Source organism: Diospyros lotus, chromosome 6 (genome assembly GCF_014633365.1).
Source record: "Diospyros lotus cultivar Yz01 chromosome 6, ASM1463336v1, whole genome shotgun sequence".
Classification (NCBI taxonomy): domain Eukaryota; kingdom Viridiplantae; phylum Streptophyta; class Magnoliopsida; order Ericales; family Ebenaceae; genus Diospyros; species Diospyros lotus.
Window position 1 is genome coordinate 19,365,035 of NC_068343.1, and position 26,723 is coordinate 19,391,757.

Consider the following 26,723-nt stretch of genomic DNA (forward strand, 5'->3'; position numbering starts at 1 on the left):
TTTTATTATCTAATATGAAAATATGTTTTGGCAATTTTTAATTTTCTAAGTGGAATTATTGTAATTTTATCAATAATTATTTATACTTTTGAAAATATGTTTTATTATCTAATATGAAAATATGTTTTGGCAATTTTTAATTTTCTAAGTGGAATTATTGTAATTTTATCAATAATTATTTATACTTTTGAGTTTTTTAAGAATCTATTTTTGAACATGAATTTAAAAATAAAACATTATTTTTAATTTTATTTTTTAACAATTCACATTAATCATAAAACACTATTTTAATTGTAAATTTGTTAATGATGTTAATATACAATTTTGAAAGAATTTGATAATAAGGATATTTTAGTAAAAAAATCTTTATCATAGTACTTATCATATGCATTTAACAAACATATGGAAAGAAAAAGTACAATTCTCAATGAATTATAAAAAGATTAACAAATAGTCTAATAGTAATCTTGAAATACTCCTAATCTTATTTTAGTCATTCCATATTTTGATTTGAGAAATATTATAATCTCATCTTAATTCAATGTTATTTTGATCATTTCAACCAACGTTACCTTTGAGAATAAAATATTTAATATATCCTTATATTAATTTTTAATACACATGATTGCATAGGTTACTTCCAAGACCCTTTTGTTAAATTTTGAACTTGGGCATCGCAGCTCATACTTTTTGCTCAAACATCATCTTTTTTTTGTTAAAAAGAGGCATACTCCCGAGACTATCTACTGGTAAAATCAGAGAAGAGTTTATAAACCACCCGAATAATTGTTAATGGACCCACGCATTGTTGTTTGGTTGAAACTTGGCGTCAAATAATTTCTTCCCTTGCTTGCTTCATGCGGGGAAGGGGCCGGCCGGGGCTTCTTGAAATGGATCAACACTCGTAAAAGCTGTCTGTTTGAGTTTGCGAAATGCAACGCTAGCAATCGAGTCGGGTGGTGCAGGAGTAACCTTTCCGAAACCTGGTGATGCTTTTGCTCCTGACCTCCACCTCCGCCGCAAACATTGCGCACACTGGCCGGTGGTCGGAAAGTCTTGATTCGCTACGCACATATGACAATTGTTCGATGCCTTTCCCATGCCACAATATCCTGTCGCACCTGGTGATGAGGTCAAGACAACTATTATCAGTTACATAGCTAGGATGTGTGTATATATATATGCTTAATATATATCTATATATCATATAATCATTAGTTATTTTAATTGTGTATTCTTGCTTACCGCGTGAATATATAAGTTATTATTAAATGAAACCCATGTATAATATATAATATATATAGTAAAATAAGCTTTATATGAATATTAATTTGTTTTCTAAAAAAAGAATTTTGGGTTATAGAGAGAGGGAGAGACCATGCCGGGGTTCGTCGCTTTTTCTTGGATTTGACAGTCTCTCCAGCATATGAATCTGAATTGTGGGAGTACTTGTAAGTTGGGGCAAAGAAGATTCTTCCCTCGTCGAACCCACAAAATACTCTTCCGGCTTCTCTTTCCACGTTTAACTGCACTTTGAAATTACTTAATATATTAATCAAACTCACAAATCATGTTTTTGTTAACTTATAATGCAGATAATATCTCTCACTTGCTGAATAAAATTTTGTATACTCTCCATTAACTTCCAGTTACATTATAGAATTCGAAAATTAAATTCTTAATCATATATATATATATAGAAATATCATATTTATTGACGAAATTCGTGTGCAATTGTCTGTTGTCATGATAGTTACAAAGTTGCTGGCTAGGCAGGGTTGACCACTTGATCTACTTGGTCAATGGCAAACAAATATGTAATTAATTATAAAACATCATCCTATTTTGTATTCACTCTTTTATAATCTTCAAACCATCGAATTAAAGAAAAATGGGCCAAAAGCAACAAACCTGGTCTTTCTCGAGAAGAGAGTCCCAGTCGTTGTCCTCCAACAGCAACCTCGTTTCCTCGTAGCTCAACGAAACCCGATAGTTTAAGTCCCCAAACCAAAATACTCGACTTCATTTAACATACAATACATTCATATTCCAAACCAAATTAGTGAAATAGTTCATACATATAGTTGTTGAAATCAAACGCGGGAGAGGTTACGTATAAGAATCAGTTCTTTGAATTTTAATATTTTCTTACTCATGATCGGTGATTCTCTCCGGAGCTTTCCGGTAAGGATTTTTGCACGTCTTGGGGAACTGCGTGCTCTTCATAATCTCAGCCACATCGGCGTTCCTCTTCAGCTCATCCCCCTCCTTCTCCCCGGAAGCCAAGTGGCTGCACACGAAGCAAAAGCTTGTTTGGTGCAATGACAAGCTTATCGATATACAACCCTGCAGTATATATATATATTTAAATTTGTTCAAATCAATGTAAGAAGATGTTAAACATTTAATTTTTACAGTTAGGCGATCAAACAAGTGCGTACGACTGAACACCTTGTTCCCGAGACAACCCATGATTCCTCTTCCAACGCAGGAGATTCGGAGATGGCCTATGTGCTGGACCAAATCTCTCCGAGCCCAGACCGAGAGGAAGATGCCAACCATTTGCTTGCACGCCACGAGGCAGAATCTCATGGCATTGGGAAAACTCGACAGTTCATCCATCGACAGGAACTCGTCGGCAGTTTCGCTGTGCCGCCTCGGCCTCCTCTTGCCGGCCGGCTGGGAGTCCAAATGGCAGTTGCAGGCCTTGAGGAGGGCGTTGTCTCCCCTGAGATTCCGGCTGAGGACTTTGAGGGACGGCTTGTGGAAGAAGTGGGATCTCGAGTCCTTTGAACCCCTGAGAGACTCTGAAGAAGAGAAAGACGAGTTTCGCCGGCTCTGCGCTCTGTTCAGTGCTTCGTTTATGAGCTCCAGCCATTTCACCGCCGGCTCGTTGTCTTCTATCACAAGAACATTCCCTGCGCTCAACGGAACTATTTCCTGAAACCTTGAAATTATACAAACAAAAAAAGACATCAAGCTAATGTCGTAGCAGGAATTACATTAATTGAAGTTTCATATATCTGCTCATATATATAGATGTTCAAGTGATGAAGTGGCGCCGGAAAATGTTTTGCAAGCCATGTTTGTGTTAAATCTAAGATATCACTGCTTATCACTCATTCAATGTTTGAGACACTCTCTTCCATTTTTGGTATGTTCAATTTAATTAAGTTGAAAACAAAAAGTCAACAAATGACATGCATGAGAGTTAAGTTGTCGGGAAAAGCTTTCGGTGTTTGAGTCAGTCTTGCGGATGGCTTCTTTCTACTCTTAGGAGCTTGATTAGTCAAAGTCGTTAGTCATGGAATTATTTTGAGTTTAACAACGAATAGGTTAACCATATTGCTATTAAAATCTAGCAAGGGTATCATTAATTCCATAAGTAGAACTTCCTAGCTCGGTGAAACCTAACCCTTGCAAGAAATCTCTAGACTTAACCCTTTCAAAAGATTGAGTTGAACATACCCTAGAACATAAATATCAGAAGAGCCCTCGACTTGCAAGAAATCATGGAGGTTGAGTCCGTCGGGAGGAGTTCTTCCTCCCACATTCCAGGTCCCGACAAAAACCCTGAAAGAATACCGGCCGGTCGTTCGTTTGACGAACCTCATTAAGTAATGTAAATAAAAGCTAAGAGAACTTGTGAAAACTTGTGCTAACCGGAAATCTTGAATGATTTTTGTCGTCCGTGCCATCGACTGCTCGAATTTGGACAGGTTTAGGCCTTCAAGCCCGGCACCACTGTGTCTTTCTGAGAAGTAGATATATAGATAATAAATACCATGGCTTCGTTTTTCCATTCCAAAACACTGAGTAAATATACTGTTTTCAATGACAAAGCCCAGAGGTCAGTGTCAACATGGTGAAAAATTTCAACATTTTGCATCAATTCAATGCTTATATCAGAGAACATAATAACCGAAACACACTTTTAGTCTTTAGTTTGGTGAGCTACCAAAGATCATGCCAGCCAAACAGATAATAAGAAAGATGACAGTCTTTTGTCTTCTGGCTACGTGGCATGCACCCGTAATTGCGCAGATTCAATCACAGAGTTGACCTTTAAGTAATTCATATCTTCAACGCCCAGGACACCAAGATACATTTACATACAGATGAATGGGTACAGGGCTGACTTGTATGTATCTATATATATATATTATTATGATAGTGATATATATTTTGGCACATGTACACAATGCAACAAAAATACGAATTCATGCATCAAAGGAGTCCTTTTTATTCAGTTTTCTCCCTTCTTTTCAGATCTCAAAGACGAAGCCTACCTGACAAAGCTTTTCTTCTTGACGGGAAATCTGTCCCCCGAACAGCTGAAAGGAAATCACAAGAACCCTAATTGTTCATGATATGTTATATATATATATATATGTATATATTGACGAGAGAGAGAGAAAGAGAGAGAACCGTGGGCAGATCCATCCGATTGAAGACCATGGGCAGATCCATCCGACTGAAATGCGTCATCTTCTAAGCCTTCTCTACCAATTCGCTTGGACCCGAAAATCTTTGGAATGAGAGACTTTTCACCCCATGAATTATAAACAGGAAAAATTGAAAGTGAGTAAACATTTCATCAAAATTACTGGAAAATACATTTGTTTATCTATAATGAATGAAAATAAATATGAATAAACAAGCTTCCAGAAAACAATTTAATTAAATTGTTAAGGATTGTACCTTCTTTTTCTTTTCGCTCTTGACGGAACCATCGGAGGTGCTGCTAGATGTGGACGTGCTGGTGGTGGCTGCAGCGGCGGCGGCGGCGATAATCGCCGTTTTGATCGTACCGGCATGATCATCCGATTTCGAACACCGTATCAAGGACGACATTCATTCACCGGTGCATTAATGGTTACGTTGTCTGGCCAAGAAATATTGTGATTTTAACTGGGTTCAATATACTTGGAATCGTCTATATGTCAAACCATCTGAATTAAGCTTAAGACATCAGAACCTCCAAAAATGAACAGGAAGAAAGAAAGATGATCAAGATTTGATCATCTGTTCAAGAATGTATTTCCTCTCCTCGTTTATTTTTTCTTTTTGGGTTCTTGAACTGAATGTTAAATTTGTTAATTTTCTATTTTCTTTCCTGATTCGTTTTTCTCTTCTTCTCTTTTTACTTTTATGGATTTTTTTTTTAAAAAAAATCTAATATAGTATTGTTGGGATGAGAAGAGAATTTATCGCCAACTCTTTCGAGAAATATACCATGTATAAAGGGATAAATCATTTGTGTCAGTAGCTAAAAATTAGTTAATAATCTAGGAAAAGAATGGCTAAATTATACTATCTATATTTTGAAATTTGATAAAAAAGAGTGAGGTATTAACTAATTTGAGGTTAGATAAAAAGAAAGAGATACCTGGTATTTGAGAAATGCATAAATTTCTCAAGACTTAACAACTTTACTTTTTCCATTATCGTTACTTTATATATTTTAAAAATTTTAATATGATGAAAATATTCTTATATTTTTTCCTCTTCTCTATCTTTTACTTGTATGGAAAACTAGCCAAAATTTGGCTATTTGTCGATTTGTCTCTTCTCTAAGTCACCACCTATTGCAGAACTAGAGAGATTGAGATCGACAAACTGTTGAATTTTGGATAGTTCGGAAGGATAAAAGGGAGATAGAGACAAAATGAAAGAATAATTTTCTCATATAACAATTTTAATAATGACGGAAAAAATATGTACGTGTAGTTGTAAAAATATGAAAGTTACTATCATTTCTCAAATACAAAGGGTGTCTATTTTTTTACTAAACTTTAATTTTTTTTTTTTGGTAAGTTACTAAACTTTAAAAATTACGAATGTAATTTACCAAAAAAATTAAAAGATATCAGAGCATGTGCCCGACTAACATATAAATAAATAAAATTCTATATTCCATAATTAGCTATCTCATTTTTATTAACTGGGCATACAAGTTTTTAGCCCATAAAATATATAGCTATATGTCATCTTTATCTCTATTCAAAAAGAGGCATGCTAATCTTTTCACTGGTCTACAAATGATGTTTATGCTCTCACTTACGAAAGTAGGGAATATATAGGAATAGAGTTAAATCATATTTTTGTCTATAAAAACAAAATTAATCTCAATTTTTTAAAATAACAAAGACTCAACCTGTTGGGGCTAAGCGTGACAAATTTTATGGCACCCACCAAAGCATTAAAGTTTGTAAATGATTTGAGTTCAAACTGTGCAAATATTCCCTAGGCAACCTAGTGACCTAGTACAAATCAAGGGGTATTGCATAAGGCGAAGGTGAGACCAAGTTTTTAATAGGGTAGATGATCACCCAAGGCAGGCAATGAAGGGCTGAGTCTAAATCGAGAAGATCTTATTCAAGGCGGCCAATTATATGGGTAAAAGATTGAGGCTAGCTAGAACTGGACAAACAATACCCAAGGCGGCCAATGTGATGGTTGAGTTGAAAACGATCGTAGGTGTGATCCAAGGCAGTTAAATATGGTGATGTGATGAGATGAAGACTAAAGATACAAATTCAGGACTCGTAGTGGTTAATCTTGAGTTTTTGGTTATAAATCTAAGAAAATTTCGATGATGAAATTTCTTTAAGAGGGATTGGATGTATTTTTTAAAGAAATCGTGAGAATTTAAGGCTAAGAAAATTTGGAGGACAAAATTTATTTAAGAGGTATTAGTTATAATATTCAAAAAATTTAAAAATTTTGGATATTAATTTTGAATTAATTAAAATTAATTTCCAAATAGGGTTTAGTAGTAATTTGGTGAATTACCAGGCCTAGAGAGGAAACCTAGGAGAGCCAAACACTAATTTTCAAAGAATTGGACTCAAGTGGAATTAATTGAAAAATAATACATACATATGCATATATATAGGCCAATTTCTCATAGTTAAGTAGCTATTTTTAACACAAAATTGGATCAAGACAAATCAAATTAGGCTCAACCCAACATTGGGCATTGTGAATGATGTTATAAAAACTCGTGGGACCCAACTTTGTCAAAATCTTATAAAAGGATTAATAGTTAATAGAATTTGAAGTTGATTGAGAAACATAAAAAGTTAAGATAACTTACTTCGAACTCAAATAAAACTCAAATGAGTTCAGATAGATTGAAACAAAAATGAGAGATGAGTGTCGAAATAGGCATAACCTAGAGCACATGACAATGGAATTTTACTATCGACTTTCGAATTGAAAGTAATTGAACTCAAAATATTCATAAAAAGAGTTGTTCGAGAATGATGAACAACTCAAATAGATTACTTTGAGCTAAGATTTCATACAAATGATTGTGAATTGAATCAAACCATTCTACCATGCCTATGGATGGTGTGGAACAAAACAAATTAATACTTTTGGTAGAATTTTCTAACCACATGTGAGCAAGATATTGAAGTAAAAAATATAAAAAAAATAAAAAAAATCAGATTGAAGAGAATTGATTTAGGGACAATGAAAGTGTAACATGATCGATTGATAAAAGTGATGAAGGGTAAGCAGATGTTAGTTGATGACTAGGGTGAGGGAAGTGATTGGTGACATGATGGATACATTGGATGGCTTATTGAGTGTCACCTATAAATTGGATGATTTTTTTTTTTTTCAATTTGAGGCACAAGCAAGAAAATGTGAGAAAATAAAGGAAAAAATGAGATAAAATGAAGGTTATTTAGGTTATTTTAGAACCGGCTCAAGAAACTAGGTCATGAAGAAGATAAAGAGGCAGCAACTTTTTTACGACATCCTAGCTGTTTTTTGCAACTAAGAGTGGTAGGAGTGATTGATGACAACTCAATGGTGATTGATAATGGGTTTTGGTAATAATGGGGTATTGTTGGCTGTAACGAGTTAAATGGAGAAGAAGAGCGTAGGAGGAATTTCTTCAAAGTTTTCAACTTTTCCAGGTGACATTTCTACGTACCCAAAAAGTTTTTAGTTATTGTACATAGACCCATTATTTTTACTTTATTATGCACATGACCTCCAATTTTGTTTAAATTGCACTAGAACCTTGTAATTTATATTTATTACATATGAGACCTATTTATTTGGCATAAATTGCAGTACATCCTCGAAAATTATGCAAATGTGAAGTTTATATTTATTACATTAAATCCCAAATTTTTTTCAACGTAAATGCATATATGGCTATATAATTGCCTATTATGACTTGATAGATAAATATGGACATATATTTTTATCAAATGGCAATTGACATTTCACTTTAACCAAACAACTTGGGTTCATTTGATAAACAATAAACGACATTATCATCCCATTTGTCATAATTGGACGCAAGTAATGAATGCATATCATATATATATATATATTAAATTATATATATAAAAACTATTTTGAGGTGTCACTATGTAGCTCATTACCTAAGAAGACATATTCAAATGTGCTAACAGGTGATCTAAGTGATTCAAAGGAAAAAGAGAAGATGGATAATGTTACACGCTATTCCCGCATTACTCCTTATGGGCTAAGCTCAGTCTAATGGGCCGGCTCAATCGCCTGGAACCCAGAATAGCGCAGGCGACCTCGTTAAAGAAAACCCATAAACCACCAAAATCTGAAGCTCATAAAGCAAGCATTCCGCGACCTCCCGGTGAAGCCGCCATCCAGCTCTCAACGATCGTCTGACGAGCTCTCAACAAAACCCTCAGTTCGCTGGACCGCCCAGGTCGCTGGCTTAAAACCGCCAACTCGCATAAGTGGTAAAATTGCTGAGAAGTCAGAGGTAAGGACTATTCATTTTATTTGCAACAACCTATGCTCCTCGTAATGAGGATCCCACTCCCGATTTTGTGTAGACGATAAAAACTGTTTGTCCCTTATTATGTAATCATTAATTGTATTTCTATATGTTATCTAAATTGTAAAGGCCCCTCAGTATAAATAAGAATCAGAGATATCATTAGGGGCAGAGACAAAGAAAGAGAGAATAATTAGACACCGCCATTTTGAGAAAATAATCAGAGTGCGGTCGTAGAGTAGGCATCGTTCTGGCTGAACCACGTAAAAATCCTAGTATTGACTCACGTCTGAAACCTTTGTATTCTTCTTCTTGGCACTTTAAACTTACTCACCGTGGCCCAAAATGAATCAGGGTCGGCTGAAATTGAACGTCGACAGATAATAAAAGTTTTTTTTTTTTTTTGTTTTATTGATTTCAAATTTTTGAATATTCTTTCATTATAAATTAATTTATTTGAACATTGGAGTACGAGAGATGTAAGGACTTGGATTATTAATTTTGATCTTTAATTTTCAATGTTACATCTCCACAAAGATTGATAATGCGTTTCATTCAAAACTTTGATTAATCGTCTTAACTCTAGTTAATGGACTAAAAAGGAAAATTTATGGAATAATGTGAGTGTAAATGTTAAAAAAAAAAATTATTGAATCTCTAGGATGATAACATGTCTAGAAGAGTAAGGCATTACGTGATGGGTTGGTGTAATTGTAACACCCCGTATCGTCGGGCGTGCCACTATAAGAGAATTCTTGGGATTTTTTTTTCCTGATTGTCACACGCAGTGCAGCAAGTACAACTTTCCACATGTCTGACACATACAACAATCTAACAAACAATCTCACATGCTTACACAGGCCGACACCCGCGGTGGTTCAAGAACAATTTTCACATGCAGATGGAATCCCAGAAGCCCCAGTCTTGCCCATTTAGCTAACAAGATACATAGGCTTAAACTAAACGAGTCATAACATACGCAACGAAAAATAATATCATAACACCAAATATCGTGGCCTACCACAGGGTTCATACATAGCAAGATACATATCACAATGCTACAAAAGGATAATAACGCTATCATGCGCCCGGTCATACATATACTAAAAATAAATACTAACGACCCAAAAAATGGTACATCAGCTATCACTCCAAACTCCATTGACTCTCAACTGGCCATGTCCTTGCCCATGCAACAGTCCCTGGCTAAAAAGTAGAATGTTGCAAGGGCATAACCCAGATTAGATGAAAATAACATGTAAGTGATGGCACGATACAGTCTACTAAATGCATGAATAACACATATGACATACAAGACAAATAACACATGCAACATGTCTAACCTGAGAAATCTCCCTGGTATACTCAACCTCTCCTGGAAAATTCATTCCACACACCATTGGGGTTGACCTTGCCGCAACATACTTAATCCCCGAGTGCCTTACCGTGTCACCCAATCACTGGGATTAACCTTGCCCCATTCTCAAGAAGACCCCACCCCAATAACAATAGCACAAAATCAAAACCTCGATGATATGAGAAAAACGTGTACCATGCACCTTGTAATACCCCATGTTCGTATGAAGTTGCCAAGTAATTTCGATGAGTTTAAGATACCGAAAAATTGGCTTGATAACAATTATAAGTACCGAATCAACTGTAGGGAATGCCTTGGAGTGAAATTGTCTAAAGAAAATAATATAGTCTCGATATGCGTTCCGAGTTAGGATTTATGGTATCAAAAGAAATCGGATTGGGAATAGTTTTCGGTACAGCTAAAATACAGCTGTCATTTAGGCTGTAAAACCGAATCGTGGTAGGAGACTCTCGAAAAATCAACGGAACCCTAGGGGGGCTCCGGTTTTGCGTAATGAATAATCCTTCAGTGGTTTCGGGATGAAATGACAGCCCGGTGAGGACACCGGGATGGAATTGCCAATATCAAGTAATCTTGAATTATTAATTTTGTGTTTTTGGTATTTTAATGCCAAATAATTCAGTGTTTGAGGATATTATCATAATTAGAGAATTATTTTAATAAATGTAGGGTTAAAATTGGGCATTTAAATATATATTCATTTTTTATAATGTAATTTATATGCAATATATATATATATAATATATGTGTACACGCATGGTAGAGGCCATGCCTCTGTAAAACGCAACCCATGCCTTAGATAACTTTAAGTCCATGCCCTGCAACCTTTACATGGACCCTGTTGCAATCAGCCACGCCGCTTGCAAGATTAAAATCATGTCTCTGCATGATTTGGAAGATTTTACACGCAAGGAAGATTTTGCACGCAATAGAGAATGGCCGAGGCAGGCATGAAGGTTGTGGGGTGAGCCTATAAATAGACTAAGAACGGAGAGATTGAGGGAAGCAAATGAAGTAAGAAGTGGCAGTGAGCCATGAGAGATTCGGCCGAGAGAGAGAGTTCGAGCTTGGGTTGAGGGAAGAGAGAAGAAGATCGAGAGCAGGGAGAGATGGAGCAGTAAGGTGCGACCATGGCAGCCGCGAAGCTGCTGTTGCAGCAGCCAGGCGCGGCCATGGCCGCGGGTAGCGGGAGCGGCAGAGGCGGCCGCGATGGCAGGCGGCGCGGAGGCGATCAGAGGCAGCAAGGGCGATCGGAGGTGGCCGGGATGGCTGGTTTCAGCCATGGCAACGCGCAAGTGCTGGTTCGCGCATGTAGAAACAGGGGGAGGAAAGAAAAATGAAGAAGAAGAAGGAGGAGGAATGAAGGGGAAGAAGAAAAGAAGAAAGGAAGAAAGAAAAGAAAAGAAGAAAAAAAAAGAAAAAGAAAGAAAGAAGAAGAGGTTGCACGCAGAGAAGAACGGAAGGAAGAAGAAGATGAATAGTGGAAGAAGAAAGAAAAAAAAAAGGAAATTTAGAAAAAAATAGAGAAAAATGTCAAAAAATTCTCAAAAAAATCCCAGAAAATAGAAAATTATATTTCGGTAATATCCCGGAGAATTTGGGTAAGAAAATAGTTCGGACACGCATTTCGAGGATACGACACGCATATCGAGGAAGTCAGAGATGCTAAGTCAAGGTAAGTAAAATTTTTTAGAAAATTTTAAAAATTCCAGAATATTATTTTATGAATTTTCATAGTGAAATATTTGAGAAAATATTTTTATAAATATTTAATTTGGAATTATTGAGAAAAATAGGAAGAAATATAGAGAAAATTATAGAAAATTTCAGAAATTATGGAAAAATAGGTTTTAATGTTTATTTAAATAATTATGGTGATTATGATGCTTTGAGGAATAAGTTGAAGTGACTTGTCAAATTTTGAGGTTGGCACGCAAATCGAGGCAAGGCACGAATATCGAAGTAGCCCGATAATCTTGAGAAAGTAAGTGATACTCTCCAATTAAAGTTAGTTTTATGGAAAATGCTTGGTTAGTAAGTGGTTTATGTTCCTTGAAAATGTTTTCATCATATTGACATGCCTTAATATGAATCCATCACGTAGACTACATACATGACATGATTATGAAATGCAAAAATACGCGTTGATATCATTGATCACTCACATTTGAGGCCGTAGGGAGTACAAACTGGCACCGCTGCTTTACCAATGGTGCACCCATACACCTCGACTTCGGAAGAGAGTGCCGCAAAAATGGTAGGTAGCATGAAGGGTGCGATTGACACCTATGATGAAAGACATTGCATTCATGCACGAAATATGTTTTCTGTACCCTTACTTAGATGATTCATCATCTAATTTGGGCTTTGCCCCTAGAATATTCAAACGTTCTAGGTGGAGATTGTAGAAGATACGAGGATAAATGAGGCATGAAATGGCACTTAGCAGAGTGCATGAGAAATGAAATGTATGTAACGTAGCCTCTGTATTTAAGTTCTGCTACTTTAGATTTTGAACGTTTTGAGGAATGTTGAAGATGTAAGAATTTATTTATGATTAATGTTAAGATATCAGGTTTCGATCATTACTTCCGCATTTGATGTGTAAGTAATTCTCTTTCGAGATTAATGTATGGGAATTCTGGGACGGATTTGAGGAATGATGTGATTTAGGTTTAGTGCTTGAAAGAAAAAAAATTTATTGTCTCGGAATTGTCCCAAGATATAACTCGCCTGGGAAAGTGGGGCGTTACACACCTACTTTTTCATAAATAAAACAATTGATGTATTATTCCAAATGAATGATATGCATATGATGTCACAAGTACATAAATAAAATACCTATACAATGTATCTCAAGTTCTGGAGGGCATAACCACTCACTTGAACTCACTACACATACATCAAGACACTTTCAAAACAACAGTAGGACTGGATTCGAACCTCTCACCTTAGTTCAGAAAAAGTTAATTTTTGCCTCGAAAAGTGTGTCACACATTGAAAATCGTGTAATCCTTCCTTTTAACAGTCAGTCGTCTCTTGATTACCATTATGACTATAAAAATTAATATTTCTATTTTTTGCATAATTTCCTCAATCTTTCTTTTTTTTTTTTTATTTTTTTCAAACCTTTTTTCCTTCGAAAATCCATAATAAATACCAAACACCTTGTTTCTCCAAATATTTTTACATAAAGATCCCTAAAATTATTTTATAAAAATATTAAAATTAATTTCATAAAAATACCGTGTCTCACGCGCCCTCACGTGCCAAGCGAGTGGGCTGCGACTGAAGCCGCGCATGCTGGTCATGCGCTTCGTCTTCTCCAGTCTCCTTTTTCAGCGACGACGATTTGAAACAGCTTCCAACGGTTTAACAAGCTATATGGTCTTGAAGCTCTTGAGGAGACGATCCTAGGGGTACCCTCTATCGTCGGAAAAAACCATCGGAAAGGCCTCAAACGGCCATTTACAGGGTCAGCTCCGGCAAAACCCGATTTTCCAGCCAAGCCACTGAAACCCCTTAAAACCTACACCAAAACCTCTCAAATTCTCCAGAAAAACTCCCTAGCACTCAAAGAACAAAAGCCCTTTAATCCCAAGGCTCGATTGTTGCTAAAACACGACCAATATACTTCGATTTGTTTTGAAACCGTTGTCCATTCGAACCCTATTTATACCTGATTTCCACCGATTCTTCGACCAATAGGAAGCTTTCCTACCTCATAAGCCTCAAATATGATCATTAGAAGCCTCAAAATCAAACCAAATCGCGATGAAATTGCTTCAAAATTTTTGGCTAGATTCTATTTTTCTTTAAAAATGAATTCCCACCGATATACCATAGATCTCGGCCAATGGCTAGGTTCATTCGAACCATCATGGCCTGGAGATCATTCTGATGCCCTTTGCGAGTTCCGACAACGGTTTCCGCAAAGTTGGCCGATAATTTGCAGGTTTCACACCCAACTTTCGATAATTGCATTTCCACCCCCAAACTTTGATATTTCATGATTTTGCCCCTTTCACTCAAACCCTAGACTTTTCACCTATTCTATTAAACCCCACAAGTTTAGAATATATCAATACACCCTTGAAAGTCTAGAAAAACCCTCGTTTTGACCACATTCCGTCAATTTCTAGATTCTGGCCGACTTTGGCCCAAATGCCCCCAATTGCGTAATTTTGACCCAAAACCTCTGTAAATCCCTTGGTTTTTGACATTCCATGACTCTTTAAACATTTTTTTCCCTCCAAGTTTCATCTTGGTTTGGTAGCTTGCCTTTTCGTGCAAGTTTTGAATATTACACATTGACCTGAAACTTTGATAAATTCTATTTTGACCCAATAACTTCCAGAAATACATTTGATATTAAATACTGGGTATTACAGTAATGCCTTGTATTACACGCTATTACTAAATTATTTATTAAGACACGTTTAAAAAGTGAATTTGGGAATAATATGGACTATCAAGAGTAAAAAGAGATGATTTGAGGGGTCAATGGCTAGGTAAGATAGGAAAGTACCAAATTAGCTGTAAGGATGACTCTGAACCTTCAAAAGTCACATTCAAGAATGGCACAATGCTAATAAACTCGAGACAAGTTTAGTAACACAATTTGATCCCAAAAATACGATGGTGCCTAGATGACTAAATTATTGGTTTTAAAGAACTAAAATGTTATAAGGGACTTTAGGAAAGGTAATTGAACTTGGACTAGGGTTTGTGTTTGTTCAAGGATCAATCCTAAACTGAGTTAGGGTGAAACAAGAAAACCAACTCATCAATGTACTCAACTAAGGCAATTCTTAAAATGATAATGGGTGGACGTTGAAATGAAACCTAAGGCTACTTTAAAAAATGTTGACAGGTTAAGAAAGTTAACAATCAAAAGTTTAAAGTTAAGATGGAAAATCAATAAACCCAAAAGAAATTAATGAATGTTGGGAATTTATGAGGGCATTTTTTGAAAAAAAAAAAAAGGGGAAAATAAAGGAATTAACAAACTTAAGGAGGCTTAAGTTTAATTTCAAGAAAGTATTATATATTTATATATGAAAACTTAGATTTTTCTTTGCTCTTTTGGAGCAATTGGTCAAGAGAAAGAAAGACAAAAAAAAGAAAAAAAAATAGAAAGAAAAATGATGTTGTCGATGATCGATATGAGTGTTTAGTGGAGAAAGGAATGGAAAAGAAGAAGAAAGAGCCACTAATGATGAATAGTGGCTAGGTGATAGCAATAAGCAATGACGAAACCAACTTAGGTAAGTTTGTTTTTTCTTTATTTTTTTTTATAATCAAACTTTTTATTTATTTCTTCTAACTCTTTAAGACTAGCTATTACACTTTTGCATGTGTTAAAGATTGAAAAAGGAATATAAGAACTAGAATTTAAACCCTCAAGATGTTCGATTAGCATATGCGAGAGGTTGAAGAAGCTTGGGTGAGTTCAATTCCTTATTTTTCAAGTTACCAATTGATGTGTATATATGATTGCATGTGAACTGTTTGGGTAGGTATTGTAAAGTTTGGGGTCCTGGCATAATTTTTGAAAAATATTGGATCTAAAGTTTGGGGTCTTGGTATAATATTTTAGTATTGGTCCAAGTATACCCAATATATAAAGTTTTGGGCTTAAACGAGAGTACTTATGGGAAATTATGAAGTCATTATGTAATTCTTGGAAAGTTAGGGCCAATATGCAATTTACAAAAGTTCAAAGGTAAATATGTGATATTTCATATTTTGGGAACCTAGTGTTATTTTGGGTAAATGTTTGGGCTTAATGGAACTTCTAAAAAGAATTAGGGTAAAAACATAATTTTCAAAAGTTTCAAAGGTCAGGGTGTAAATAATCAAAAATAGGGATTATGGATTCATGTGATATTAAAAAGATAAAGAAAACCTTAACCAATCACGTGATACTCGCTAATATGAGAATTCGTATTTTGTTAACAAGAATGTCAAATTCGCATGGAACCATACACAAAAAATGACTAGAAGAAAAAGGCAAAGAGAAGCTAGGGTTGGGCCTAAGCAAGGTGGTGCATGTGATGTACTTTGCATTTTCACTTATATACATTATCTGCATTTTGGTTACATTGTGATCGCATGATTGGGTCTATATATGGACAATTAGGTTTTTGTGGTTTATTGACACACCATTATACATCAGAAAGGATGAAAAAGTTGTGATTTTATAAATGCCTAAACTAAGTTTAGGTTGGTTAACCTATAATAGAGGTTCCTGGTGAAGAGTACTGTGTGCATGAGTCGGCTAGAAACCCGAGTAAGTGTTTACACCTTATATTACACATTTGCACATATTTGACATTTATGTACTTGTAGCTAAACCTTATTTGAGTGACTATTGCTCATGCTTTCTCTACACTATCTTACAGTTGACATATATAGGTTCCATCAGTGGTAAAGAGATAATAACCAAAGGACTCCACGAGGTTAAGACACCTGTGTTATCAATTTAGGCAAAGTTTGTTTATATAATTTTTATTTGACAAACACCTTGGTTTGTAAATATTAGGGGTTGTAATTTCCTAACCTAAGGCTAGATTTCTGATGGATGGTTTAGTTTATGTTGATGTTTGTTTACATTGAGCCAGAGGCTTAGTTACTTTATGTTTAATTATGCTTTTCATAGTAAATTGGATTTTACTGAAATGTCAAACAGTTGATACATGTTATTTTCAATAGGATATCATCTTTGCAAATCCCCATAAGTGTACAATGTAAAAAACTCAAATTTACTTAATTTGTCTGTGAAGAGAATACTCACCATGAAGAGCTTTACGTTTCCACAATTCTCTAGTCTCCGGTGGGTGAGATAATGAGCTTATTTGGTAATAACCTAACCATCCTAAGCTTGTACGTTATAGTTGGGTGTTATCTAAGTAGAAATGTCTGTGCCTTCAATAATGTATTGGGCTGGGATGGGGTGTCATAGTTGGGCTCAACCATGGCTTTCCAATGAGGTAAACACCGAGATGGAAAGAGAGAGAGAAAAGAAAAAAGGTAGTTGTTCATTTCGGCCCAAAAATAGGGTGGTCGGACGTGAGCTCGTAATGACAAGGAATGGACTCTGGGGGGTGACTGGTACCTACAAGCATTCTGACGCTCAAGTAAGTAAGAGAGTAAATTAGCAGAGTGTTGGTAAGCTAGAAGAGAACATACCTTGACTATGAAGATAACTAGTTTATATAGAATGAGGAAAGATCCTCTTACAGGCATGCGTTGTGCGTTTGTAGGGTGACGAGATTGGATATCTGGTGCCTACGAGGCTCCCTGATGGTGGCATGGCCGACGAGACCCTCATTAATGGGGATAAGATCCGCCATTAATGGTGATAGGATCCACCATTAATGAGAATGAAATTTGTCATTAATGAGGATAAGATCTTGAGTGAGAGCATGAATACCTAATATATATGCGGCTGCAATGATGCTATTGTAGGCTGGCGTAAGACCAAGATAAGGTCAAGGTTGGGCTAGGATTGGGCCGAGGGCAGAGATTGTGTAAGGCCCACTTCCGAATACTCGAAAGAAGGTCATTACAGAGATGATATAGAACAAAACTGAACTCAACTCATTTCATTTATAGCAGCGAAAGTTTAAATAAGATTTAATTACATTCTCAACATCTCATAACTCTAGGCTCAAATACCATACAAAATAATAAGAGGCTCAAATGCCCATAACATAACAAATTCTCATTGTTACAAACCTCACCAAATCACTAACTAGGATCTTTAAAGTTAGGACGTGTCTCCGTACACCACTATCCTTTGGCTGCAGTCCTATTGGACTCGCTCCCAATAACCGTCTTTCCTTTACCTAGAATGGCAAAGAAGATCAAGTGAGCCACAAAGCTCAGCAAGTTCGAGGAACAAGGAACAATATATAAGATCCAAGAATACGATGACACCAAAAAGAGTAATCAAGAACTCTACAATTATATACAAGATTCATAATTCGTGAATTTATCAATTCAACTTAATATATCATGTCACCATGTATCACTATGCAATTGTATATAAAATTCCAATATCATTATCAATTCCCACAGGCTCGCAAGCCATCATTCAATACATGCAAGAGTACATCATTTCATTACCAATATCAATTTTCCTAGCTCTCAAGCCATAAATCAATGCATGCGAAAGTGTATAAGTTTCATAAAACCTCACAAATAAATATGGAGCCAACCTGCTGGGCTATGGCCACCTCGTTCTGCGCCAGGTGCTCTAAGGTACCATTTCCCTCCGCGCAAAATAATAGGTGCGTAAAGCTAAGTAATACGAAACATCATAACATGAACATACTAAGTATGTACAAACGTGACATGCATTCATTCCCATGTAAATATCATGAAATTTCAACTCACAACTATTGTTATACTTATATATATTTTTCTGTCTATCTCACACTACTTGATAGTTTTCCACTCACATCAATTATGCACATGAGACACAATGATTTATCCAAGAATTTATTTAATCAATTTCCAAGAAGCTCATAAATTCTTTACAATTTATTTAAATGAGCCCAAGTTATATATATATATATATATTTGATATATGATTTACGTTATTTATGGAATAACAATAACAAAAGGGATAATATATATATATAATATAATTAAGTGGGTAAGGATGGCGTGTACTCAGAAAGGCATGGATGTTTAAAGACTTACGTGTATAAATATATCTATATATAAGTGGGTTGCTTGGAACAGAGCATCCGTGGCTTTGGCTTGAATGTGAATATATATAATATATATATATATATAAATGAATGTAAATAAGTTTGCATCCAGTGACATGTGCTTATATATACATATATATAAATGTAATTGGGTTGCTTGGAGTAGAGCAGCGTGGCCGTGTACACACACACATATATATATACATATATATAAATATAAATGGGTTTCTTGGAGCAAGGCATTAGCTTGGATGTGTATATATATATATATATAATTATAAGTGGGTTTGTGGAGCTGGTGCGTGAATGGGTATACATATATATATTTTTTATTTCCTTGGATTTTAATGCCCTCACTTTCTCTCTCTACTGGCGCGCATATATACATATATATATATATATATAGACAAGTGGTTTGGACAGAGAGAGGGAAGGCTTCCAGTAAACACCTGATACACAGTTGTACTTTCAGCTACACTTTCAACATATAAGATTATATATATGTATGGGTAGAGGCAGAGGGAGAGCTCCCATTCAACTGGCTGCTCTGATGCGTATAACTATATAAGTATATATATGTGGGTGTGGGTAGGCTAGAACAAGGGAGCATTCAGATTTGCTTATGTATATATGTATATATGAATATGTCTGTGGCCGAATAGAAGCAGGGCATTGGAATGGCAAGTGTAACAAAGTGTATACATGTGTATATATATATATAAATGGGTCAAGTGGTTGATTGAAACAGGGGGCATTTTAGTGGAGGTGTGCATGTACGTATACAAATGGTGATCCGCATGAAGCATATATCTATAGGCTATATATCCAAGTAAGAGGCTACTCATCTGGTATGAATATACATATATGTATATGGGTGTATATATATATGTAGACAATTTTTTTGATACAGAGATGAACAAGGCTGCTGTATCGACTGAAACAAAGGTAGTCATTCGTAGAAAGTAAACAGTAAGTGATGCTATATAGCAAGAGGAGGAAGGAGGAGAAGTTAGTAGAGATATAGAATTTTACATTCATCTAGGCAGACAATAACCCAAGAAGAGATCAAATACACAGAATTTACATAATATAACTGAGAAGGTAGGAAGAACTTGCAACAAGGCATCAACAGAGAGATTAGAGAGAAACCTGCCTGAAGAAGATGTTAGCGAGAGAACTCCACCAATGTAATGAAGAGCAGCGCACAATGAATTGAACAGAAACACAAGGAAGAGGTGAAGTATAAGATGATGCTAAGGGGATGAGGAAAGAAATGGAAAAGTGAAGAAAAGAGAGAGATGATATGCATTAAAATTAGAAGATTTGTACACAGAGAAGGCTGCAAATTTCTGTGTACAGATTGCATGCCAATATTGAGGAAATTTTACCAAAATGACATTTTTATCATATAATAGGCAAAAATTGTTAGGGATTTTATTGACAATTGCTAATTTAATTTATTTTCTTCTTTTCTTCTTTTTTTTCTTTTATATATATATATATATTTACATAACACAATTTAAATCCCCTCTACCATTGGGCCCAAGCCCAAGCCCAAACCCAACAATTTATTTAACCTACTTGGTAAACCCATGAACTCATTTAACTATTCAAATGGAGTCCAAAACATTTATTTCCCAAATTTTAAAAATAGGCCCATACCCTTAAATTCATGATTACATGAATCAAGAAAATTTCATATTAATCCATAATCATCTTATACCATCAAAACAATACATCATAAATTGTTAAAATACTTCGACCCACATTTAGAATGCCCTTGAGCTAAAATTAAATATTAAAAAAAATACCTAGACCCAATTTAGGGTCATTACAGTTTGGGCTAGTACAGTCCAATAGCCATGGTTTCAACCATGACTTTCCTATACTAATTAAGGTTGAACAGAAGAAGAATAAGAGTTTAGAATATTTTGCTCATTTTAGTAAGTTTTACAATGGCAAAATAACGTTGGGGTGAAAAGTGAAGCAATTTAATGGAGTCAAAAAGACCCTTATTATTTTCAAAAACACATGGGGTTGTGTTTTTAGCCAAACCTCAAGTGTTCCGAGTAGAATTTACCCCATATTGAAAAAGAAACAAATGATAAAAGTGTGAAAAATCAAAAATATACATACCATTCTTCAAATAAGAATACATCTTGATAGATCCCAAGACAAATTTCCTTAGTAAGCAAGTAGCTAGAAGGCAAAAGAAACTGCTTACAGAACAGCTAAGATGCATGCATGACCCCAATATACAAAGATAGATCCCAACAAGAACATTGCAAATAAAATAGATAAAACCCCAACACAAAAAGTAAAAACTCAACCACCACCAATATATGGGAGTACAAGCCAAAATAAGAACACTAACCTCACTCCATTTACATCACCAATAGATTGGAAAAGGCCTTGAATGCGGTTGCCAACTGCTTGTGGCTTCTTGCGTTACTAGTTTTTGCCAGGGTCCCATGACAGGAATGGCAATGAATACATCTTGATAGATCAAATAAGAACTGTAACACTTCAAAACTTTTCAATTGGTTGAAAGAGATGGTTTAGAACAATTAACTGGAAATGATGAGGGGACAGGGAGAGAGGGGTTGGGAGGGGAGGGGTAATCGAAAGAAAAAAGGGATTAGAGAAATTAAGTAGATAGTCGCCGAAATGACATGCTGGGTGATAGCTAAGGAGATCCTAAAGTATTAAAGATAAGAGTGACAATAAAGAGGGGAAACAAGAAAAGGAACAGAGTAGTAGAGTGGGGGAAACTAAGAAGGGAAGAAAAATGGAAAAAAAGAAATAGATTTGGCATATTGTCGATAAGGTGAAACGAAGCTCGGGTTTCAAGGGCCTCTTGGAAGAGTAAGGGTAGGGACAAAAATCTCTCTACAAAAAAAAGGTAAAGATTTTCATCCAAATATAAATGCAAACAAATTACATCAGATATTATAGAGTTGGTAGAAAATTATTTAATTATATAACTAATCAAGCCACACTATTAGTTAAGTTCACATTCTTATCTAGTGCCTTTTTTGTGAGATTATCTGTTTTGCAATTTTCATCTCTATTAATGTGTGAATGGTTTCTGATTGTGCACTTTAATTTCAAAAGCTAGACATCACGCCTAGTGGCTTCAAAAGTAACAACGAGTGCTTCCTGAGGGCATTTTGATTCAAAAGGTATGCACATTATCCTCCACCCTACTTCTTTCATTATAGTATGGAGATTTTTCAACCATGTGCCAACTTTTGTAGCCATGGCCTCTTGGTCGAAGTGCACTAACTTTTAATAGTCATTTTCATTCCATTTTTGGGACTTTGAAACCATCCTTAAATAGACTTCTATGGACTATGGTTCATACTTCTCATATTATTTCTGGCTTGGCTATTTGGGGTTGTGGTTGGAGTAAAAAGTGCTTTCATACCAGGCCATTTTTACCTAGTTTTTGCCTTTCTGAGTTTATTTAAAGATATGAGTTTGTTAGGTGATCACATGTGATGCTCAAAGGTCCATTTCCATCATACTTCCTAGTGTGTTGCAAGATTTTTCTTCTCATCATGCTTCAGTCATCTCTTCATTACATCGAAATGGATGGTTTCGATTAGTAAAAATAAAAATACTTGTTAGTTGAACCGAAAGGCTTACTTCCAACACTTGGCTGAATTTGCTAGTGTTGGCATACTTGAACCAATAAAATGGTGAGTCTAGGCCTAAGGGAGACTCATAAATTGCTCGTTTGGCCTAAACTTGTTGGTTCAACTAATAGGTCTTCTTCAAGCTAGGTTCGGCTAACACCATATGCTAGTTTAAAAAAATCTAGCATCCAATGCAAAAGATAATGACAATTGGGAAAAAAAAATATTTTCCATATGAAATGAGGGAGGCCTTTGTTGAATTTTGGGCATGGGAGGGGATTGGTGGCATATGTTGGTAGCTTATAGGGAATACGTGTAATTTCTTCAAACTTAATACATAACCTAGAGGGCAATGATATATGAACAGAATTTTTGGGCAAGTTTTATAAAGATTGTACTCCTATAGATCGGCAAAGAAGCAAATAACCCATCATAATTAGGAGAATTTACAAAAATACCATTCCAACAACATTTTGGGTATCAAGATTTCGTACAGAAATCTTTATCCTTTGAATTAAATCTTCTTATTCCCCCAGTAAAAAAATGTAATCTACAGAAGTGTAAGATAAATACAATCTGTTAAATTTAATTTGACCAAAAAATTTGAATTTATTGTGGATATATTTGATTGGCTTTTGTCCACATTGTCGATGCAGCATCTTACAGAGCTATACTGTGATGGTTTATTCAGAAAGCTAGAAATAGATTAATTGAAGATTAATTGATTTTATACTTTCTGAACAGTAATAACCAAACACTTGAGTGAGCTTATGTCTAATTCACAAATTCAAATGGGTTTATAATTCTAAGTTAATAAGGGTGTGTACAAAAACAACCATCGCAAAACAGGTCAATGGATATCAAAAACAAGAGTACCATCATCCAAGAACCCCAAACATAAATATTTATATATCTATAGGGAAGGGACAAGATGCACCAGCATTAATAATGCAAATCCAAACTTACATTTTGGCAAAGAAAATTGATCACTTATGCTCTCTACTCCTCAGTCTCATCATATTTCTTGAGCAGCTGGGAGCAGCCAGACATGGGCTTACCCCTGAGGAATCCCATGGCATTTGCGAAGCGAGTGTCGGAGGCGATGCCATTGGAGCGGGTCAGGATAACGCGAGCATGGTCGTGTCCTGGGTCGGGTTCAGCGCAGTAGGACAGCGGGCTGCTGATAAGCTTCGCGTTGCAGAAATCGTTCTCCCGGTCACCGGTGACCATGATATGGTAAGTCCCGGTTGAGTCCGTCACCCCCTCTATGCTGTATGTAAGCTGCAAAGTGTCCCTTTCCTTGCACTCAATTCTTACCCTAGCACCTGCCAAAGATCACCTTATAGCTCCCGTTCAGAATTTTCAACACGAAAATAAAGCTACTAACATTACTGGGAAATCAAATTTTTTCTGTCAATTTGATTGTTAAATGGCTTGTTTTTTGTTCTGCCATCCTTCTCAGATGGATCATAATTGACCCCAAAACAGAAGAAATCAAAAGGAGAAGATTGCAAGTTTGTGAATCAAAGATTAAAGCCTGGCATAAAGATTCTAGAAGAGAATTGACTTGGAATTTGAACTGTTAACCACAACGCTCACTCACATGTTCAACCTAGAAATGGTCGTATCTGAACAAAGAGCATCTACAAGATGAGGAAGAACAAGGCGAGACCATTAGTATAAATTTATAACCAAACCTCTCCACAGTTGAATGATGCCATGCATTAACCCACGTGGACTATTTTTGGAAGTTGATTATTTTTGCGGTGATCCAATATAGTTTCTGATTATATTTTTACCATAGTTACTAGGAATGTGGTATGTTCCGGGTCGTGATACAGAGTACGTTAGTATACTAATTTTTAGTATGGAGAGAGTAAGCTAAATTAGTTCGTTATTTTGGGTTGTGATATATTATATAGTTGTATTCGAGTCCAACATAGTTAGATTAATAATTTTGTATGGTAGAAGTTGGTTTGTTTTGTTTTGGTTTGAATATTTTTCTATGTTCTTGTATAACCATGGAATCAAATATTTTGAGCACACGAACTTAGGTTTGAATATAATTCAAAATGCAATAGAATATACCAGAAATTGTGGTTGGCAAGATTTGTTTTCTCTTTATCGTCTTCCAAAATTATTTTAACCTCAAGTTTCTTCCTAATTTTTAATTGTTTTACCTGAACTCATACACTGGTTGGGATCTCCATTATTGGCGATCTAAATCGGGGGATCGGAACGTGAAAGAATCAAAATTCAGAATGTGTGATTTGGATTGCGATTCTTGGGATAAGGGAGGAACTCGGTAACTATGATTTTCACTATAAATCAATGCACAAACGGGAGCTTATACATGGACGTAGAAATGCAACTGGAAAGGAAGATAACAATTTGTACAATGAAATAAGTTCCTTCTTAAGCCTCAAGTCAAAGTCTAATCTGCAGTCTTGTTATAAATGCTTTGATAAACAGAGCCTAAAGCAGGGCAGCATCACATAAAAACCATTCTGATGTGTCTGAAACTTATGCACGGGAAAGAGGTGAAATAAGCCAGAAAATATTTTCTGGCTAAGGGATCAAAAATCATGTAAAATGCACAAAGCCCTGTCATATGTCTGTCGTTTTCGTTCCTTCCATCCAAACATATATAAAGAGGGAAAAAGATGAGATCCATGACCATGAGCCAGTTTCAGCAAATGGCCGGTTGAAGACCACAATGTCTGTCAGATGCATCGTAAGTAATTCCAGAATTTCGTAAAAACACACACACAAATAAGGCTACGATCGAACGAGTAAACATATAGAGGAAAACAGAAGAGGGAAAGAAAGAGTACCGGCGATGCCAGGGGAGGCTTCGGCGGTCTCGAATCCTGCCCGGCAGCTGTCGCAGTAAACCCGTCCGCGCACCACAAATGGGTTTCCCATGTCGTGCGCCATCCCAAGCCACGGCAGCGCGCACAGACACAGCCCCAACAATACCAATACCACTGCTGCTTCCAGCATTCTACCCATTCTTCTTCGCTTAGCTATTTTCCCTCTGCTTCTGCCTCTTCTTCTTCTCGAAGTGGGGGAAGAGAAAGTCGTGTTGGAGTGGGGTTCACTCACGCGGCCAAAAGAAATGGAATAAAATCATCCCCCACCCACCCGGAACCAGAGGAACATCATCATGATAATTGATCATGATGGTGAAGCAGCTTGCATAGATTCAACGCGTATCTACAGTAAAAGTGGATCAATTTCTATTCGCAAGCGAAAGATCTGCTATGCGCCCGCCAAGTAAAGAGAAAAGAAAAAGGTTTCTCTGTGGCGTGCATTCGAATCAATGTGGTGGGCCCATTCATTCATTGGCAATGAGTTGTAATTTCTGCCCTTGCCTTTTCTTTTTTTGTTGGCCTTTTTCCTCTCCATTCTAGACCCAACAATCATTCTTATGCATGTTACACACCCTAATTACACACCCCAATATACCTTTAACACAACTATTATAGTTTTGAAAATAGAAAATATCACTCCTACCGTTAGAAACTAGTAAAATTGACCATTATACCCTAACTCCCCCCCCCCCCCCCCCTCTCTTCTCAAATTTTAGGGAAAACAAAAAGATAAAAAAAAAAAAAAAAAACACCAATGGTGGCTAGTGTTGGACGTTAGTTGCCAACCACCACTGGTGCCATTGATTGTTGAGTATCCAAGCAACCATTTGTTGGGGTTGAATCTTTGAATCTACCCAACAAGTGATTATTGGAATCCTTTCATAACATTGTCGGAAATAGAGGGTGAATGGGGAAAGGGAGGGGGAGTGAGTGATAAGAAGAAGAAGATGAAGAAGAAAATGAGTGGAAAACTTACCTCACTCACCAAAAAAGGCTTCGGCACGCTGCATCTCTACAAATTGAACTTATGGTTTAATTTGCACTTAACTATAACAAATAGAACCCTAACCCCATGTAGAGAAATATGGAGAGATTAATATACATATATATATAAATATAGATGTATACACACAAGGAGAAAGAGAATGAGAGAAAAGAGAAAAGACAACGATAGTTGTTACAATTCAAGGATGAAGGATTTGGTGATACAAAACCCTATATCTATATCCAAAACATACAAGAATTGAAAAATCCCTAGATACAAAATCGATTGGGCCAGAGTTCAATTCGGAAAGAATTGAAAGGTTTGAATCAACCTTCAATTTTCTT

The 26,723-nt window shown here is 35.9% G+C and overlaps 2 protein-coding genes and 1 long non-coding RNA gene across 3 annotated transcripts; all 3 read right to left on the bottom strand.

Moving 5' to 3' along the window:
• Positions 1 to 699: 699 nt before the first annotated feature.
• On the bottom strand, positions 700 to 3,775 carry LOC127804261 (type I inositol polyphosphate 5-phosphatase 5). Its single transcript, XM_052341088.1, has 7 exons — positions 3,664 to 3,775; positions 3,469 to 3,573; positions 2,452 to 2,947; positions 2,153 to 2,346; positions 1,912 to 2,020; positions 1,378 to 1,526; positions 700 to 1,121 (listed from the first exon to the last, which is right to left on the bottom strand). Exons 1-7 carry the CDS (start codon positions 3,696 to 3,698, stop codon positions 941 to 943), a joined length of 1,269 nt encoding a protein of 422 aa, XP_052197048.1. The 5' UTR covers positions 3,699 to 3,775; the 3' UTR covers positions 700 to 940.
• A 13,969-nt stretch (positions 3,776 to 17,744) lies between these two features.
• Positions 17,745 to 21,764, bottom strand: LOC127804238 (uncharacterized). The gene is made up of 2 exons (XR_008023673.1): positions 21,258 to 21,764; positions 17,745 to 18,013 (listed from the first exon to the last, which is right to left on the bottom strand). It is a non-coding gene; the product is annotated as an uncharacterized LOC127804238 (long non-coding RNA).
• A 1,638-nt stretch (positions 21,765 to 23,402) lies between these two features.
• Positions 23,403 to 25,757, bottom strand: LOC127803144 (protein DOWNSTREAM OF FLC-like). The gene is made up of 2 exons (XM_052339185.1): positions 25,356 to 25,757; positions 23,403 to 23,846 (listed from the first exon to the last, which is right to left on the bottom strand). Exons 1-2 carry the CDS (start codon positions 25,531 to 25,533, stop codon positions 23,521 to 23,523), a joined length of 504 nt encoding a protein of 167 aa, XP_052195145.1. The 5' UTR covers positions 25,534 to 25,757; the 3' UTR covers positions 23,403 to 23,520.
• Positions 25,758 to 26,723: the final 966 nt, after the last annotated feature.